We start from the raw sequence: 19,653 nt of genomic DNA, 5'->3' as shown, positions 1-19,653 counted from the left end.
CTTTTTAATTTTTGTTTTAGAAATTAAAGGCAGATTTGATTATTTTTTTTAAATAATAAAAAATAAAAAGAGAGAAAAAAAACAAAAAACAAAATGATTAATTGAATAAAAGTAAAATTAAAAAGAAAATAGGAAAATAGGAAAAAAAAAGGAAAAGAATTTGAAAGCAATAATAATTGAAATGAGAGCATCTTGCATGCACAAAGGGAGAGGCCAACTAGGATTATTTAAAATCCACTTGGGCAACCAAGTTGGTTGTTTTTGGATTATTTGCTTTATTTTATTTAATTTTTCCCAATGTTTTGCATGGCCATGGCCTTTTACTTTTAATACAAGTTTGGATTATTTGTTTAATTTTAAATAATTTCTATTATTTTTCCAATAAATATTCGGACCCAGTCCTTCTGTACTCTTATTCTTTCTTTTCCTTCACTCAACGCACTTATATGATATCTATAGTTTGAAAAAAAAAAGTCACAAGAATTTAGTCCATATGATTCTATATGCTAGTATTAGTTTTTATGAGTTAATAACACTATTAAAAAATTATTTATGAATATTTTTATTGTAAATACGAAATTCTAATTAGGAGTGTACATGATTGGTTGGGTTGGTGACCCGAACAATTTAAATAGAGTTCACAACTTACTTAAAAATGGGTTGTTCTCGTTCTTTTTCTTTTATAAAATTATTTCAAAATATTTTACTTATTCATAATATAGGTTATCTATCAAACATTTACCAGTCACAAATTATCACTAAAATTAGTTATAAGAGTAGGATTGGGTTGGATTGAAATTGACCCAAATCAAGAAAAATATCGACCCAAAAGCCTAATGGAATTTTTGATTCTCAAAAGATTCAACCCAACCCAAATGAAAAAAAAAAAAAGAAATCTAATCCATTACTTGAAATTTGATAGTATGAGTTGGTCGAGTTATTATCAATTTAAAAAAAAAAAGAAAAGAAAAGAAATAATGAGAAAAATTATGGAAAACAAAAACAAAAACAAAAAGTGTGCTGTCGTATGAAAGTAAACATGAAAATGGCTTAAAGAAATAAAAAGGGTCATATTTGTTGTACCAAATGATACTTAACCACACAAGGCTTTGGCTTTGCCTTCGCCTTTGCCCCTCTCACCATCATCGAATGATGGAACCATTTTTCAATTACATTGAAGCATCTGATGCGAAAGCAACCATCATTTGCAGCTCTTCCTCTGTCGCAACAAGCCATGGAAATGGACACATCTCTGGCAACAGAAAACAGAGCGCCTCTGAGGAAGAAGATAAGAGCCACCATAATATGTTCAGAGGAGTTCGAAAACGAAACTGGGGCAAATGGGTTTCCGAGATTCGAGAGCCACCATAATATGTTCAGAGGAGTTCGAAAACGAAACTGGGGCAAATGGGTTTCCGAGATTCGGGAGCCAAGAAAGAAGACCAGGATTTGGCTTGGAACTTACCCAACCGCCGAAATGGCAGCGCGAGCCCACGACGCCGCCGCGCTGGCCATAAAGGGTCACTCTGCATTTCTCAATTTCCCTGAATTGGCTCGGTTCCTTCCTCGCCCACTCTCCAAGTCCCATAAGGACATTCAGGCCGCGGCGGCGCAGGCGGCTGCCACCACATTTTCGGAGCGAAACAACCGTGAGGATGAAGGAAGGGAAGCGGCGGAGAACATGGAGACTCTGTTTTCTGGTAGCGACGGCGGAGAAAGAGCAGAGGACTCCACGAACTCCCCGTCGACGGCCGCCAGTGATGAGACATTATTCGATTTGCCCGATCTGTTCGTCGGAAGTTCTGATTTGAAAGATGGGTTTCTTTGTCATTCTTCGTTATGGCAGTTTTGTGCGGCGGCCGATCATTCTGGTTTCCGGCTGGAAGAGCCTTCGTTTTGGGAGCCCATTTAAGTTCAAACTTTGTCCTCATCTTTCACTGTCTGATATAATTCCTCCATTATAATTCTGTTTCCAATGGTGATGTATTTTGGTTCTAATAAAGAAATGAGTAACAGATTGAAAATAATTTTCACTCACTATTGGCTGTTGCAGATAAATCCCAAAATGATCATAATGTTTATGTTTTGGATTGTTCTAAAAGAACAGATTTGAAGTACAAATCATCGCTCTGTAATTTCCTCCTACATTTTCTTTTTATTTAACTCTTCATTTTATGTATGTCAATTTGAACTTGTTCGTTCGGTTCAATTACAACCTTATAATGCAATCGCATCCTCGGGCCCAATTGCTGTTTTTGTTTCTGTATTCTTGATTTATCCAAGAGGTTCTTTGCACCTAGTTTTGGATTCATCCTCTGTTTTCAAGGATTTCATAATTGGACATTGAACTGAATCAAATATACCTTTAAACATTAATTAGTGTTGCATCCATTTAGCTACTACCCCAGAATTTATGCATTCTAAAGTTAAACGATGGAGAGATTTCATAAACCCACTAAAAAATATTGAGCTCAACTTCAACACGTATTAGTTAAGAAACTCCAAACTCAGATCTTTTGGTCGATTCTATATACGTATATATAAATTGATGAAGTTTAAAACATTATCTTCTGTCGAGATTTTTTAAGAGGATCAAATAAAGAATACAAGTTCATGACATCAAGGCTGCTGGCTGCTATAAAAATCAGAGAGAGAGAGTAGTTGAATTACCATCATCCAACAACTAGCAAACAGAGAGAAGCATCAATTTTTTAAGAAAGAATTCTAACTTATTCTGTTCATAACACGAGACATGTTTTCAATTCACAAGGTTTGGTGGTTAGTGGCCTTATTCATCTTGTCTCACCATCATTATAACCTCTTTATAATATTCCAAATAGCCATCATTTTCTTTAGCTTTTGGCCAAAGTTTAAAGGATGAGAGAACCCTTGGCCACAAGAGAAGTACTTCAAGAGAAGAAATGGTCCTGTTTAATTATTGGGCAGTTTTCCTTTACTAAAAAAAGGAGGATTTAATTAACGGTACTCCATTGCTAAACTGCACCACTAATGTTTTCTAATCTAATAATAATTAGAATATGACAAAAGTAACGACAAGAAGAAAATCAGATTATGAATAATACAATCATTGAAATACCTTGCAAATGGCGTTACTTCAACAGCTAGCTAGTTGACATCAATATTGTCTTTATTGAAATCTGCTCCACAGCCAAAAACCAGGATCACCATTCATCTCATCATTAGCCTAATGTTTAGTCTGCATCAGATCAACACAATTGCAATGGTGAGATCAGTTTCTAAGATGGGAAATGAACAAAAGAAAGTAAGAAGCTGAAAAGAAAAAAGAAAGAAAGAAAGAACTGTCCAATAACATGTAGATTTAGCCAAAAAGAATTCTGGGCTCTGCACCAACTGAAAAGGAGAGAAAAAAAACATACCCTAAGTAGTAAGTTTCCTCCAAATTCGCTGCTTTATGTACCTAAAGGAGGTGCAAAAATGCTTTAGGAGAAATCATGAGGCACGTGTATGCTTTTGAGGTGAGCTGTCTCCATATTGTTCCTTCTTGTTTCCCTCTTAGATGGGTCTATCCTTGAAGGGGCAAGCATTTTGGCAAATTGAATTACAGTAATGCTTGTAAAGATGAGAATCTTTCAGTACTTGATTATCAATGCATTTAATCACACAAAATTCATATAACTAAGAAAATCTCTGACTTGGAAGAGCTTCAGTCTCATAAATCCTGACTGTGACCAAATTTCAACATCCGTACAATAGACAACTATCATTACATCCAAGAAACTTCACATGCTATGTTTAAGCCACATCTGGATCATCAATCGGACTAAAATACCCTTTTCATATATGGATTAACAGTAGAAAACAGACTATACAATGTACAAAGATTATGTGCATTGTCCTAGCAGCACGTTTCCGAGTGGTTTCTCCGTCGCCTTAATTAACTAACCTCAAACAAATGGTGAACCAAAATGTTAAAATGTTTAATCCAAAGTTCACCAAGAGAAGAAAAATTAGTAGTCAATCGTATGAACATAGAAAGCATAAATACTCTCACATTAACAAATAGCTAGTACTCTGGACAACAGGAATTTGCAGATTGGTTGAAATGCCATTTAAGAATGCTCTATTATTCAATGTTGAAAACTGCTTTGGTTAAATAAAGTTCATCCTTGGCCTGTAGAGATGGAAAAACACGATAAAGCTCCATCTTGATTTTCTCGCCAGCGGGGCACCCAACAGATACAGGACCAAGGACCAAGGAACAACATAAAAGTAAAAAATAAATAATAAATGAGAAAAAGAATAATTAGCAAACCAAATAAACAAGCAAATCTTATACTGAGTTACTAACAGAGCAGCTACAAACAATTTCTGCACCTCATGTGCATTGAAAGATTCGCTAAACATCAAAGCATGAACTCCAAACACGTCAGATGGGAGAAAAAAGAGGAATAAATGTATAAGATAAATCAAAAGGAAATATCAGCTTCTAAGACCTAACCAAGTAATGTACAAAAACTTCTGCCGGCAGAGGAGTGATGACGTTCCACCAGCTGTTTTGCAAGGGTAAACCCGTTCCACAAAGAACACCACACATTAACTCTAGCTTCAACTGTTGGAGTGGGAGTTCAATTCTTTGTTTGAGCAAAGAAAAACTTGTCCTCTATGGACCCCTGGCTGTATAGCAGTGAAGCGATTCTGATTAATCTGGCAAATAATGAAGTGAAAGCTTCCAGCTGCTCCAAACACATCATAAGAGAGTAAAAGAATTACACATCTAGATAAACTTTTAATAAAATCACAAACTAGAACCAAGCCAACAAATGATTTGCTTAAATTGCTATGCATCAGGACTTCCACATTTCTTGCTCTCGTCTCTCACACTGTTTGCTCTACATTCTAACAGTCATACGCATTAACCTGTATGTATCTCCATGTCAATTCTTGCATCAACCAAATGGCCATGAAATGTGCACCGAAGGCAGTTGAGATAAGTCTTATCGAGAGGTATGCATGCCCCAGTGTAAAGTCAAAAGAAAACTTGCTTGACATCATTGGGCCCGAAAGTTGCACTACATCTTGGGCATTTTCGATGCTGACTCTTCAAGATATCTTGTACACAGGGATTACAGAATAAGTGGAAGCACTTGGTAATGACAACCTGAAGCGCCAAAAGAAAAGAAATTTTAACATGAAATGAAGCACAAATGAAAATAAGAGATGCATACAGAGATATGTAGAGCAAATTGACGTAATAAGAAAAAAGGAAATCTTGAAGAACATGAAAGTAGAAGATTCAATGTCGAAGCATGAACACCCGATACAACACACTTGTTGAATCAAACAAAGCAATTTTGATCCCCAAAACAATTGATTTTACCATCTACAACGTACTTATATTTTATAGGATATTCATCTACCAGTCACTTGCCAACGAAGATTTCCACATTTTGAACACTCATGGAAGCACATTAATTACAAGGACGTTACCAAAAATTTCCAACTTCCAAGTGAAAAAAAAATTTACCTGCTTTCTACTGTTGACACAAATTTTGCAATTCACTATCGTTTCATATTCCCCAAGTTCGCCATGGAGCCTTTCAACTACAGATGAGCTTTTCATCTGTGCTTCAAGCCGTGAAAACTTTCTGCCAACAACTTCTATTTCCTCTTCAATTCTTTTCTTCTCAAACCTAAAAAGTACTAACAATCACTAGCACGTTCTGCAAGAGTAAAAGAAACAGAAAAGAAGCAGAAAATATCCACACCTCTCTCTTTCTAGTTCTATCTGTAGCTCCACTTGAGTCGTTCGACTTTTTTCAACTTTAGATTGAGATTGATCAAGTGATTCCCTCATTTGCTGAGATGCTATTCTAATATCACTTAATCTTTTTTTAGTGTTTTCTAGAGTATATGTGTCTTGTAACTTGCCTTCTTCAATTTTCTGAATATGATCCGAGAAACCTCTCAACTGTTAAGAACAATCATACAACAATGATAAATAAGCAAATATAACACAATTATTCAGAAAGTAAATTACAATTCTCCATCACCACAGTTGACGGTTCAACATGATGATCATGTTACCTGGTCTTCAATTCTATCAGCTTTCATCTCGTAAAGTACAAGAGATGCATTGGCTTGCTGAACCTCCTTCTCAAAGGTTTGTTTCTCGATGAGCATAATCTCATGCAATTGCCTTGCTCTCACACCTTCTAAAACAAGCTGCAAAAACAGACATCACAGCATTGCATATGAACATCAAATAAATCTTAGAAGACAGTATACAAATTTATCCTCGACAATCTTCTAGTCTTAAAAGATGTAACAACCTTAATGTTGTACTCATCTCTCTCAGTTATTTGCTGCAACAGATGCTGGTTTTGAGTTTGCATATCGTCATATGCCTGCCCAATTGTCTGTTAAAGACTAACAATTAGATGACCGCAAAATGTTCAGAAGATAAAACAGTCAAAGTTCAGAATACAAGAAAGTTACCTCAATTTCAGAAAAATATGCCACATTTTCGTCGCCTTTAGATTTTACAACATCTGTTAATCGAATTAAATCCCTGAAAAATAAAGATGAACGCATGGTTTGAATCCTATGTGGTAATAATGTTGTAAGAGCAAACAACTTACAAAGCTGTCAAGTATCCCAGAATGGTATCAATCGGATAGCAAGAAAACATTAAAGTAATGTATTTGAAAACTATTCACACATCTCAAAAAGAAAAATGAACCCAATAATCTGGTTCCAGAGAGCAGAAGAGGAACAATAGGTTTCATACGTATAAATTTGAAACTAGCAAGGGATCTTCGAGGAATAAAGCAGTCAGATCAAAGTCCAACCTTTTAGACGATTCTAACTTCTGTCTTAGGCGTGCAATCTCAGCTTCTGCAGCAGCTAGCCTTTGTTGAGATATAGCCTCAGCTTCATTTGCAGTCTTAACACGAGATTCCAGGTTGCGTTCATCCAGAGAGGACTTCAAAGATTGAACACGAGCCCACGCCTTATATTCCAAATCCCTAGCTTCCAAAACATCCCTGCAGAAGTAAATTTCTAAGCACACACCTAATATTCGTACATGTCAACAAACTTCTTTCATTAAAAACATAAATGAGTAAGTACATGGAATACACGAGGTTAACTCAGCTCAGAGGAGATTGAGCTAGAATAAAACATTAGTACATTTCACGACTCCTTTAATTTTGTCTTCTTAGTATACACAAATGAGTACAGTGAAATAAAAAGGAGCAGAATAAGTTTGCATTTCATCCCTCAACTCTTCTAGTCCTCCACCACCTGCCCCCACCAAAGAAAGAGGAAAAAGGTACTTTCTACTTCGATAAAAGCAGGGGAGAGGGAGGCGCTGTTAATTCATGTGGTATTCTAGGGCTTGTGTGGGAGCTTCTTCGGAAGATAGATTTCTACTGTGACCTCTGTCCATAAAATCTTTCAAATGCTATCATCGAGTACCTTATAAAGGTTAAATTTACTATGGATTTAAAATCGCCGATAAGTCCATGATTTTAAAGCATAACATCACTTGAAAGTCCATGATAAGAACGCCTAAAATTGCATGATGCAAAATGAAAGAATCTAATGACATATAAAAAATAAAAAATAATAATAAATCACAAAAGGAGGCAAAGTAAAGAAAGGGCTTCAATCAAGTGAAACAAGACCTAAAGGGGTTATTAGAAAAGGCTTCACTACTGAAGTCCATGGAGAAATGTTGAATCTACTAAATGCCCAAATATCACTCAAAGACCTTTCAAGCTCTCTAAAAATTTTGTTGTTCTTCTCTCCCCAAAAACCCCACGAAATAGCAGACCTTGGCTTTCCACAAAAACCTTCCCTTCTCACAAAAGGGAGAGTGGAGAAGAAAATCTCGGATCATTTCTTTACAACCCCTACGACTACCAAAGCATAAGTCAAATTCCCTGAAGAAATGGCTCCAAAAAGGCTAATCAAAATCACAGCTCTAAAGGATGCAACACAATGGTCCAATCAAAATGGGCACCTTCCTTAAAACCCAATTCAAGATGTTACTTTTCCATGGAGAACGTGACAGGCAAAAAGTTCAACCTTCTTTGAAATTTTCGCCGACTACGAGTAGAGGCAAGGACAGGACCACCTGAGAGAGAGATTAACCAAACAAAGAAAGAAAGGTTTACAAGAAAAACCTTTGAAAGACTAGGACTCCAAGTACAAACGTCTCCTCTCCAAATATAACAGAACTCCTTGATCAAAGAAAGAAGGGCACAATATACACCAATTCCCTATTGAACAAAGAACGAGGCAAAACAACCACCACTGAATCCGAATGGTTATGATGTAGTAGAATTAGTGGTTAATTAGATATTACTCTTGGTTAATTCCTCTTAATATCTTTTAGTATTTTTTAATATTTTCTTTTTCAATCCTCTATAAATAAAGAGTTCCCCTCTTGTACTTTACACCTTTTTGATTGATAATAAAGATTCTGGTTAGACTTCTTGGAAAGAACTCTCCTTAGTCACTTAGATTACACCAAATTGGTATGGGATCAATCGTTTAGGCCAATGTTGGTAGTAAGAAACTGTTGTTGACACCAATCACAAAAGGGAGCTTTGTGAGTTGTGCTCATTGTTTAACAACTCACTTATTTACAAAGGGATGCCTTTTAGAGTATTTTCTTTTCTAGAAGAAAGACAAAACAACAAGCGCATTTACAAGAGTAGAGATTTACAACATAAGAAAGGTACCCAAGAGAAGATAAAAGATCAGTATAGACAAGAAAACCACAAATACATTCAAGAAGAGTGCTGGAATTCCAATGCTGCGATTCAGAAGATGAACTTCAACATAACAACTCTACTTGTGCTCAATTTATTCAAAGATCCTATCAAAATTTACATTGAAATTCCTATTCTAGTGACTATTGATTCCAAAGAAGGTCTTGAAACAAATTCCAGAATATTCAAGAAATTGCCAACAATGAAAATTTATAGCACGAGAAAGAAGTTGAAGGCCAGAAAACTTTCCGTTCGATGTGAATCCCACCTTGTGAAGGCAGTAATTGAAGGAAAACAGAACCAATGCTTGCAGTTGAAGGAAGTCAGAGAAGGGTCGATGGATGTTGATTGCATGTTGGGGAAATTAATTCATAATTTGGATCAATTTTCAACAAATCAACAAGTTTAATGCAGAGAAATATTCGACCTAAGCCAAGGTCTCATGGATCATATGAGAAAGACTTGAGAAAATATTGTGGTGAGGCCTCTTAAACATCAATTTTCAAGATTCTTAGACATCAATTTCCAAGATTCATGAATCATGATTATGAATGTTCGAGAAAATAAGATTGCCATGTTTTATAGAAGAATTATCCCGCATCCTTCTTGCAATCTTTATTTTCTTAGCCTTCGGATTATGCTAAGTTTCTTGTCTATTATAAATCAATTCCTTGTTTCTGATCTTTGGAGCATGTTGCTTATAATTGTTTAGATTGATTGATCGGTACCACAATGCATGGATTCTTTGGTGCTCTCTAGCATAATTCAAGTAAAATGAAAACCAAAGTTCAACAATATTTTTCAATATTATCAAAAGAACATTCATCAATGAAATTTATAGCCAAAATAATGACTGGTTTTGTTAGTAATTCTTCTCTGTACTACAAAATAAATATCAATTGAAAGCCATTTTAGATAGCCAAAGCGGTGCTTCTTCTAACAATAATTCATTGTGATGACATTATAGAATATCTTAACCAAATAGAGTGAATTTAGACCACCCTACCTCGATTCAGTTGATTCACGTTTATACATATCAATTATGAGTTTCAAGTCCCGACCAACTTCAGTGAAATCTTGAACCTGCATCAACGTTTAGAAATAGAACCAAAAAACAAGAGAAACAGATGTTTCAATACCAAATCTTTTGCAAATTACAAGCAGAGTGTGTGTGCATTGGGGGTGGGGGGATCATTGAACAATCTTCTACAATCATTTTATCAAACACATTAAAAGGAAGAAATGGTTTAAGGATAACTTGTAACAGGAAATAAGAAAGTTGTATTGGGACCACCACACCAGGACAAAAGGCCATTTGCATTGACAAATTGAATTTCTGCTACTTTGTAGAAAATTTGGTCGGAAAGAGGGAGGAAAAGAAAATCCCTTCGGGTGCCAATCGGTCATGGAAGGAAGTTTAAAGCTAGCATGGTTTATCATCAATGGAAGACAGAGAGGGAAGATTTATGCCAAACGGGGTGTTGGATAGGAAGATCCACTATCCCCTTTTCTTTTCATCATGGTAATCGACTGCCTCAGTCGCATACTGACAAAAGCGGAATATGAATGGCAGATAAAAGGTTTTCAAATTGGTAAGGAAGGCTTAAGCATCAACCACTTTCAGTCGGTAGATGATATAATCCTCTTTTCTGACTTGGCAGACGCCTCCTCCATAAAAAACATGATCGAGACGGTAAATATCTTTGAAGGATTTTCTAGACAAAATACCAATCTTCAAAAAAACAAAAATCATGGGCATCAATATTAGTACATACATTATTGAAGAATTTGCTAGCAAAAATGGTTGTAGAAAGGGAGAGTGACCGAATATGTACCTAGGACTACCTCTAAAAGGAAACAAATTTTTTTTTCCCTTATGGAAGACTATTATTGAAAAAATAGAAAGAAGGCTATCAACATGGTCATCATACTATACTTCAAAAGGCGGAAAGACGGACCCTAATACAAATCACATTATCCAACCTCCTCACTTACTACATGTCACTATTTGAAATGCCACAAAAAGGGCCCAAGGATATAGAAAGAATATTCATAAACTACTTGTGGAAAGATGGCCCACACCTTGTTCGATGGAATATTATAAACCTCCCACCAAAAAAGGGAGGCCTTGGTCTTTTCTCTATAAAGAAGAACAAAGCAGACCTCACCAAATGGATGGAGATATCATCACAAAGAAAAGGCCTTGTGGAGAAATATTATAAAGGCCAAATATACTCCTACATCAAACAAAAATCAACCCCCTCCATCTTCTACAAAAGGGCCTTGGAAGTACATAAAGAAACATCAAAACCTCATCACCAACCAAACTTGTCATAGGTTGATGAAGGAAGCACATCATTTTGGACCTATCCATGGATTGGAAACACTATGCTAGCCCTGCGGTATCCACTCTCTCTCATAGCAAAAAAGACACGATCAAAGAAATGTGGAATGTTCTCAACAAATTTTGGAACCGGAAGCTTGGTAGGAATTTAAAGGATAACGAAGCAACGAAATGAGCTGAATTAATCCTTGAACTTGCCCTGTGGTATTTTCAAACGAAGCAAACTCTCACTGACTTGACTTCCCAGTGCTGACGGGGTCATCTCTACAAAATCCTTAATGATGGACATGGGAGAAAAGTAGAAGCAATAAATCCCATGCTCGCAAAAACGGTATAGAAAGGACATCACCCTAAAAAGATGGAAGTTTTTCCTTTGGAAAATAGCGCTTAAAGGCATTAACACAAGTGAAAATCTTTAAAAAAAGGTCTTACGTCACTCTTTTTCCAAATTGGTGTTCATTGTGCAATTAAAAAATGAATCACAAAGCCAATTATTTATGCAAGGCACATATGCTCAGAATTTCTGGACAACGTTTCTCAATATATTCAAGTGGCATATCACATTTCCTAGGGAGGTAAAGGATGTATTGGACATAGCCTTAACGTACCACCCTTTCAAGAATGCTTATACAAAACTTTTCAATAATGTTGTTTACTAAGCTATATCTTGGTGTAAACTATTTAATATTTTACTTCCTCCACTTATACCTCCCTCATTTCAAATCGAGAAGGTGTTTTGTAAACACCATGGATATTAAATCCCTTTTGTAAATCTAAATCATCAATGAAATTGTCTCTTATCATAAAGCCCAACATCAAAAAGCCTCGTTATCATTTTTTAATAAGAAACAAGATGTATTATGCACAACAACAACAACAACAAAACTTGTCATTACTACTCGTCAATAAGATATCTATTTTTAAAGAGCACAGAAAGGGAAAGGAAAATCTCATCAGAAAGGTTTATCGTACCATAGCTTGCAACTTCTGTATCTCTGCAATTTGATCCTTGGACCGAGATGACAAACTTTCACACTCTTTCTCCTGCATCAAGCCAAAAGAAATGATGACAAGCGTTCAATTCTTTTCAAGTGTAGCATAATCAAACTCTACCTACCATTCTATCAATAATACTAGAAAGAGATAGCATGTCTGCCCGCACAGAATGAGCATTTGTAGCAGCTTCTTTGCATTTAAGTAACTGACTTTGCATAGAGCTCATTGCTTCTGGAAACGAAGAAACCAATGCCCTAAATTCTGAGACAATTTTTTTCCTTCCTGAAGAAAAAGCAATCCATCAGGATGCAAAAACCACTATAGATCAACATGGGTGGGCAATATATATTCTATGATCGGAGAAAAGCATTAAATACCATCCAACCTGATTCTTTCAATACTTCAGCCAGCTTACTCTCAATTGACTTTTTTTCATCCTTCTGTTTCTGAATCAGCATTTCTAGATCATTAATCCTTGTATCAGTGACAGTAGACGATCTCCTCAAGATATCAAGTATGTTATTTTTAATATTTAATTCCTTCTCCCTCCATGTAATATTAAACTTCTCAATCTGAAGTTGGCAAGAAATGTGTTAGCATAAAAAAAAACACACATAATAAATGGCAAATTCAGGCAATAATGCAACTACCGACCAGTTTACAACCTGTAGTTTCTCAAATAAAGCCTGCTGCTCATATACTTCTGATTTTAATTTTTCTATCCGATCTCTCAATAAAAGATACGATTGTGAAGATGAAATGGACTTCACACTCTTCATTCTATTCTGTCAATAACATAAATAAAAATTGTAAATCAGATCATAAATGAACCCTTGTGTTGAGAGTTTCAGGCTATCTCAATAAACATTCACAACTACTATAAGGAAACAGAGGACTAAATAAACCATATTTAAATAATTCCAACCCGGATATCAGATAACTGTTGCAGCATTTTTAGTCGTTCTTGATGTAGATTATTTAATTCTGCCAGTCGATCAACTGCCTGGTCCTACAGAGCAAAGAAACGGAGGGAAAAAACCTAACGTCTCAATATGAAATCAAAACATGGGGGGGGGGGGGGGGGGGGGGGGGGGNGGGGGGTGCGGTGATGGGAAATTACCTTCAACTCTTTGAGATAAGGTTCGTCTCGGAGATCTTTTTGTTTGTCTCCCACCTTACCACTGCCAGCATGTTTACCTGCTAGATTCAAAACAGGAAATCCAGCCCTTTTTGCAGCATCATGTTCAGCTCTAAGCTTCGTTAGCTTGGAATTGCTCTCTTCCAGTTCAGCCACTGCACTTTCCAATTCCACTTTGTACCACAAATAAAAAAATAAAATTAAAACACAGAATATACAGCAGATAATGATTATAAGAAAAATCTTCTCCTTCGGATCCTAATCCCTGTATACTGTGGATGGCATTCCCGTTTTTCTTTTCTGTGATAGAAAACAAATTATTTCGTTCGTTAAATGAAATTATAAGAAAGAGGAAAACCCCTTACATAGTCATAAAGTCTTAAAAAGAAACCCCAAATTGTCTTACTTCTCTCCAGACAAACTTCCCATAAAATAGCCAAGAAGAATTAAGCCAAAGAGTACATGTGCTCTATCATTAAATTTTGCCCACAGCTGAAGATAAGCAGACTTCAAACCCTCGAAATAAAAGGCAAAGTGATCCCCAAAGAGATTAAACGCCATCAACCAGAATGGCCAAGTGTGTAAGAGTTTTTGGAAATAAGGTGATGGCACTCCAACAATGACTAAAGGAATGAAAGCTGGAAGAATTTATGCTGTTGACTTCATCACAAGGTTGTAACCCTGAACAGCCCATAAGAAAATTTTGTATTTTCTGGGGGTCTTAGACCTTTCAAATAGCTTTACACATATGAGCAACACATGACGTGTACAGGCACATATATAGAAATCCCAAAAATCTCTCTCCAGCATGACTTTGGAAGACGACACAATATCTTAAGCGTATCTTAAGCACCCTATGTTAAACACCCCATAATACTTCACAAGCCAAATACCCCCTGTGATGGTCTCAATAAAATACTTCACAAGCCAAATACCCCCTGTGATGGTCTCAATCCAAATATTTCTAGTTTTAACTAGAATCTTTTGAGCCAGAAATTCGACCTTTCAGGCCATACACTGACTAATGCTGAAAGGTTCACAAAATGTCACAAAAGGGGAAGTACTGCCCAAAATGGTCCAAAGTTTCGTCACTATTTTTGCATACAATACACTAAGGAGGAGAATTACACAAATTTGGATTGTAGCTTTTCTGCCCAACACATTTAGCTTGCAATAAGACAAGTCAAAAAGAAGAATAAAGCTTAATCGGAAAATTTCAGCTTCAATATAAAACTAAGGTCAAGAACTTTACAGTTCAGATTATATGTTCGTATTTAATCTTATACCCAATAAACCTTCTATTCTCCCTATCATCAGCCACAGTAGCATCCTTTCATTAAGATTCCTCCTCAACCACAAATCTCAATCCGAAGCCATATTAAAAATGGAATCAAGGAAATCTCAGTCTACAAAGTTCACATCTTACAAGAACAAATTTTCCCTCTTGACTTTTTATATTTATCAACCACCTTATAAGCAGTAAGGATGGAATAAACACTCTTCGATGGAGCCTCCTTCCTTAGTGCTTAGAATAAAAGGTAAGAGCAGCCTCGTTGAAGGCTTCCTCATTGGTAAGGATAATAAGACAGTGAAATCTTGGGAAATAGGGAAGCAAGAATAAGAAAGAAACAGGGCAACCTTCTTTTTTGTTTTAAACAAGATGATCTGACAAAAGATAGTTAAAAAATGAGTCATATACCTTCAGCGCGCCATCAATAGACTAGGGAGTTCCAAGGCACACAATACTCTAGTAAAATTGCCTTGTATTAGGAGGCAGTGAAGCAACCTCTATGTACAAGAAAAATGTGCCACTAACATTTTCTTTCATATTCCTAGTATCAGGCCCCATCCCACTATTCCACTAGGAGACTTCAGAAGCCCTAAAATTGACTTCTAGAGACAATAAGAGTGTTCTTCCAAGAAGCACGTGGAAGTGAATCACCAAGGTGACACGAACGATGGCACATTGTTGCCAAAAAGTTTAGTACAAAAACATGAGAAGGAAACTATTAGTAAAAGTACTTCTAGTTTTAACTCAATCAGGTGGTAAACATTTCCAACAGCAAATGACAAATAATATGAAATGTCTAGAAGTTACCTTTAAAACATTTTAGCTCAGCTTTAGCTTTTGCATCTAAGTCCCGATGATTCTGCAATTCTTTAGCCAACATCTTCTTCTTAAACAAAAATTCCTTTACTCTCAACCTCATATTCCTTACTTCTTTAATCAAGTCACCAGATGCCCTAATCCTGAATGAATCTAACAAAACAACCAATGTTTATAGAGAACTAAGCAAGAAGCCAAATGGGATAAAGAATGACAGCAGATACAGATTATTACATAAGAATCCATGGACGCATACCATTTTTTGGGAGCTCATTCAACAATGTAGCATGTAAACCATCCTTCAGATACCAAAGATTTTCAATTGCCGCATCAATATTCTGCTTGATGATATTGGTCTTCTCACATGGTGATTCTGTTTCTTGTTCTATGTGCTTGGAAGAACTATATGTTGATGAACTTTGAGTAGCACCTGTTTCGGCAAGCCGACTAAGAACAGCATCTTCAAAGCTAGACGAAGATCCATCTACAATGCAATTAAGAAATATTAAATGTTCATAACTAGCAAAACAATGGGACCAAGCTATGAAAATGACCAGAGATTCTTAAGGTTAAAAGAGACAAGAAACCAAAAGAACAAGCAGACCATCTTTATTAGTCAACATCTTTTAACTATTTTAAGAACTCCAATTTGACTAAACATAAAAGGAGTATAATTACAAGAGGAATTGAAAAGCAACCACCAACAAGCATGAAACTAATATAAGTTTAGAACCTCTCCCCAGCTTGTGCTCTTCCCTGCGGGGAGAGAGAGAGAGCGAGAGAGGAAACAAATACTTCAGAGATGATATAAAATATAAGGATATTGGTTACTCTATACATGAAGATGTACCACTACCAGAGATAGTTGCAAAAAAGCTCTCCATTTAATTTCCTATACGGAGCCATTTACCATGCAAACAAGTCGGCTTTCAGAAAGAAAAAAAAAACGTGTCCAAATAACTTGCTCAAAATTTTCTTCGATCATGCCACCAGCACCCATAGACCAGGAATGTGAATTAAAAAAAGGACCAAAAATATATACTTAAGGACATACTAAGGAATTAAAACCAAAGCGGCCTATATTGCTAAGTTTGAGAACCTCAACTGTGATCTGTCTTTTGTAGCGGCTCCCCAGTCCCCAATCGAAAATATTAGCAATCACTAGTTCGTTGTTAACCAATGGAGATGAACTAATCAATTGAAAGAAGTTTTTTTTTTTTTTTTTTTTCATGAGAAGCCAACTTTCAGTCGGAAGAATCAAGGCAACCCCATTTGGAATATGCATGATCTCATGACAACCAAAATACTTTAATCCTCAAATTACAATATGCATCCTAAAACCTAGAGTTCCAATATTAGGTGGCAATGGAATTTATTGAAACAATGATCCATAACGCTGCTAAGTTCAAGTTCCAGAACCATTAACAGGTAAAATGGTAATTAATAAAATATAAAATGAAATGTTGGAAGCCTATATAAATAAACAAGATACCAAGAAAGAGAAAAACATCTCCAGAGGAAGCCATATAGTGAAGCTCCAGTTGTTGACATTGTGTTTCAGAACTTCAATATAAAAACCAAGCAAGAAACATAACAGTAAATGGAAGCACTTTATCAAACCAGAGACAGAGACGACATAATAAGTCCAAATACAGATGAAAATCCTCACCTGCAGCAGCCATTGTATGTTCGCCACCCTGCTTGCTCCTCCACCTCCTCATACGGACAGAAGATGTTTCCAATCCATTAACAAGCTGTCACAAAATGTATAAACTACATTTCAAGCAATGCACGAAAGATCACGTGGTATGTCCAAAAGATGACCAGTGAAAGATATAACACATACCTCTTCCCAACAGTTCTTAACCACAGCCACTGTTATATCATATGGTTCTTGTTTATCCTTAAATCGAGCATATTTATTCTGAAGAGATTTACTCTCTACCTTCTGAACCTCTATCTTCTGTGCAAGCTTCTGATTTTGGTATTGAAGAACAGTAACATCAAACTGGAAAGGAAATAAGGGAAATTTTCAGACCTAATTTTCAATTACCTAAATAGTAGTATGTACATAGATCATGAAGGAGACCATCATAGCCTTTATGTTGTCAGTTCACTCATTGGATGCAGACATTATGTTGATGGAGTCATTTCTTGATTTATATATCATAGCACGCCGTTTCACTATTGCTCTTTTTTTCTCTCTCGATTAACAGCAAATTAAGTTGGTAGAACCAACAGAAATCTAGCTATATACTTATTACGCCTTTTTCCACTTTATTATGAAATTTGATGGGTATGGATTACTCTTAACAAAAAGTGAAATTATTGAGAGAACAAAATGCCATAAATATTTAGTTCATAACAAATTTTTTCAGAAGTCTTATATAGAAAATAAGACTTTTAGTATGAGATGAAAATCCAGATAGCAGCACTAATAACCACAAATACTTGGAAATCAAACCACAAAATGCACCCGAAAACCACTACCCATGAAACCCAGCCTGAAAAGGTTAATATAATGTAAATGAAGAAAACATGAAATTACTGGAAAAACAACGTGGTTTCCAAACAAGTTAAGCATACTTTTTGTTTTTTGGAATCATTAACAAAAATGACAATAAAAATACCAATAAGCAAAGCTTCTCCAATATAAACAAATAGAATGAACCTGACAGCAAATAAAAAATGTAAACTATTCAAAAGATATATCCGTTGTTGAGAATCCTAAACCCAGCAAAGTTGGAGAACAAAACATCAATAAAATTCAACAAATAAACAGAATCCACAAGCCTCTTCCTCAGTTATTTCCTAAATTACATATGGATGCCCAATACAAACATGTCAATATTTGTCTGACATGCATGTGTATATAGACATTGCGGCATACTGGCAGTCTTCTAAATATTCAGTTTTATGAAATTATTTAAACTACGGAAATAGATGAACGTGAAAAAATTAATGACGGAAAATTATATAGTTGTACTAAACAATGTAGTATGACAAAGATTCATAATGAATGCTAATTATGAATTATGTCAATTAAAAGAATTAACATTTTCTCGATTATCTCTAGATTGCAGCACGTGATTCAATTGGGAACAAAAATACAACATCTTAAATTCTTTCATTATTCAAAATACAAATACGAGGTCACTTTTCCAAAATCACAAGCCATGTCAGGGAGAATGCATTCAACTGGAATTTGGATTTTCTTGTTCTCCGTACACCACTAAAGATAAGCACAAGTGGTAAGTGGCGAATTAGAAATCACGTAAATAGTGGCATTAGTTCATGACTTTCCTCCAAATTCTAACAAAAACCGACAGAAATATACATTGATTGCCTTATGATTGACTAGTAGATATAAAGTCCTGACGCTGGTATTCGTGAAAGAAATATGACAGCAAATAAAAAATGTAAATTCATTATCTGTAGTCCATGTGAGTTCAGGAAAAAGAATAGCTAAACATGCAAAGTAGTTCAATAACCGTAATATTCCAAACTGAAACCGCTGGCCAGGATGGGCCTACAAAACATAATTTCGGAGAAAAACTAGCTCAATTTAGTTAGAAATTAATTGACTGAATGGCATGAACCATACCTTTTTGTTCGCAGAGATGGGCAAGATGGGCGTCTTCTGGGCAGTAGCAGCCGTTGGGGATATGGTGCTAAAGTGACGCCGCTTTCTATCTGGACCGAAAGTGCTCTCCATCCCCCCTCCACAGGCCACAAGAGCCAAACACTAGGTCCACTCACATAACACCACTCCAAAGATTGATTAAGCGCCTGAAAACCCTAATTCAAAGGATCATGCCTCTAGAACATTATTAATTGTTCACTACCCCAATCCAAAACCCTCCCCGTGATGATTGATATATTCCTCCAGAAAATCCTAGAGCTACAAAAGTATCTACACAGGACCCAGCAACCAAAGCCCAGATTATATGGATCAATAAAAAGACGATTGATTCAGGCGCTCAAAACCCTAATTAAGACGAAAACCTCTCGAACGAATGAAATTCCAAAAACCTCCGATTCGTAGAATCGTTGGATGCGCCCTCGGCCGCAGTTCGTGTTGTGGTTCGTTCTATTGAGGGGGATCGAATGCCGAGTCGTGTAGAGAGGATCGAAATTCTTGGAAAGATATGAGGGCACTTCTGGAAACTGGAAATTCTATCTGCAACTGCAAATCGCAAATCCGAATTTGTTTATATTTGTCAATATCTTAAACAAAATTCCGATTTCGAGTGTAAAAATCTACTCATTATGTTGATGTTTAAAAAATATAAATTGATGACAAATAAAT

At 36.0% G+C, this 19,653-nt stretch overlaps 2 protein-coding genes and 1 long non-coding RNA gene across 5 annotated transcripts; 2 read left to right on the top strand and 1 right to left on the bottom strand.

Annotated features, from left to right (window-relative positions):
- Window positions 1-1,023: 1,023 nt before the first annotated feature.
- On the top strand, window positions 1,024-2,066 carry LOC111472880 (ethylene-responsive transcription factor ERF038-like). 2 transcript variants are annotated; one of them, XM_023118476.1, is made up of 2 exons: window positions 1,024-1,315; window positions 1,383-2,066. In XM_023118476.1, the coding sequence occupies exons 1-2, from the start codon at window positions 1,087-1,089 to the stop codon at window positions 1,910-1,912; spliced, it is 759 nt and encodes a 252-aa protein (XP_022974244.1). In that variant the 5' UTR covers window positions 1,024-1,086; the 3' UTR covers window positions 1,913-2,066. The 2 variants fall into 2 exon arrangements, with proteins under 2 accessions (XP_022974244.1, XP_022974243.1); XM_023118475.1 differs by having other exon boundaries at window positions 1,024-1,353; window positions 1,421-2,066.
- A 1,338-nt stretch (window positions 2,067-3,404) lies between these two features.
- On the top strand, window positions 3,405-4,379 carry LOC111472898. Its single transcript, XR_002715508.1, has 2 exons — window positions 3,405-3,906; window positions 3,982-4,379. It is a non-coding gene; the product is annotated as an uncharacterized LOC111472898 (long non-coding RNA).
- On the bottom strand, window positions 4,299-19,562 carry LOC111472872 (E3 ubiquitin-protein ligase BRE1-like 1). Of its 2 annotated transcripts, XR_002715503.1 has the most exons (20): window positions 18,949-19,562; window positions 17,191-17,352; window positions 17,014-17,098; window positions 15,601-15,828; window positions 15,336-15,497; window positions 13,220-13,410; window positions 13,025-13,108; window positions 12,765-12,884; window positions 12,485-12,671; window positions 12,221-12,381; window positions 12,076-12,147; window positions 9,766-9,842; window positions 6,831-7,025; window positions 6,478-6,550; window positions 6,312-6,398; window positions 6,067-6,204; window positions 5,748-5,950; window positions 5,507-5,672; window positions 4,900-5,140; window positions 4,299-4,715 (listed from the first exon to the last, which is right to left on the bottom strand). XR_002715503.1 is itself a non-coding variant. In XM_023118464.1 (19 exons), the coding sequence occupies exons 1-19, from the start codon at window positions 19,057-19,059 to the stop codon at window positions 5,009-5,011; spliced, it is 2,634 nt and encodes an 877-aa protein (XP_022974232.1). In that variant the 5' UTR covers window positions 19,060-19,562; the 3' UTR covers window positions 4,299-5,008. The 2 variants fall into 2 exon arrangements, 1 of the variants encoding a protein (XP_022974232.1); XM_023118464.1 differs by having other exon boundaries at window positions 4,299-5,140.
- Window positions 19,563-19,653: the final 91 nt, after the last annotated feature.

The sequence above is a fragment of the Cucurbita maxima genome, unplaced genomic scaffold (genome assembly GCF_002738345.1).
Source record: "Cucurbita maxima cultivar Rimu unplaced genomic scaffold, Cmax_1.0 Cma_Scf00091, whole genome shotgun sequence".
NCBI classification, from domain to species: domain Eukaryota; kingdom Viridiplantae; phylum Streptophyta; class Magnoliopsida; order Cucurbitales; family Cucurbitaceae; genus Cucurbita; species Cucurbita maxima.
The sequence above is the reverse complement of the archived record's forward strand: the minus strand, read 5'-3'. Positions and strand labels throughout refer to the sequence as shown.

Bases quoted from the DNA above. Each gene is read 5' to 3' on its own strand.
- LOC111472880 (XM_023118476.1), top strand. From the start codon at position 1,087: ATGATACTTAACCACACAAGGCTTTGGCTTTGCCTTCGCCTTTGCCCC. The intron at 1,316-1,382 runs GAGTTCGAAAAC...ATATGTTCAGAG, and splicing joins CCACCATAATATGTTCAGAG to GAGTTCGAAAACGAAACTGG.
- LOC111472872 (XM_023118464.1), bottom strand. From the start codon at position 19,059: ATGGAGAGCACTTTCGGTCCAGATAGAAAGCGGCGTCACTTTAGCACC. The intron at 17,099-17,190 runs GTATGTGTTATA...ATTTTGTGACAG, and splicing joins TTAAGAACTGTTGGGAAGAG to CTTGTTAATGGATTGGAAAC. The intron at 5,141-5,506 runs GTAAATTTTTTT...TTGGCGCTTCAG, and splicing joins GTGTCAACAGTAGAAAGCAG to GTTGTCATTACCAAGTGCTT.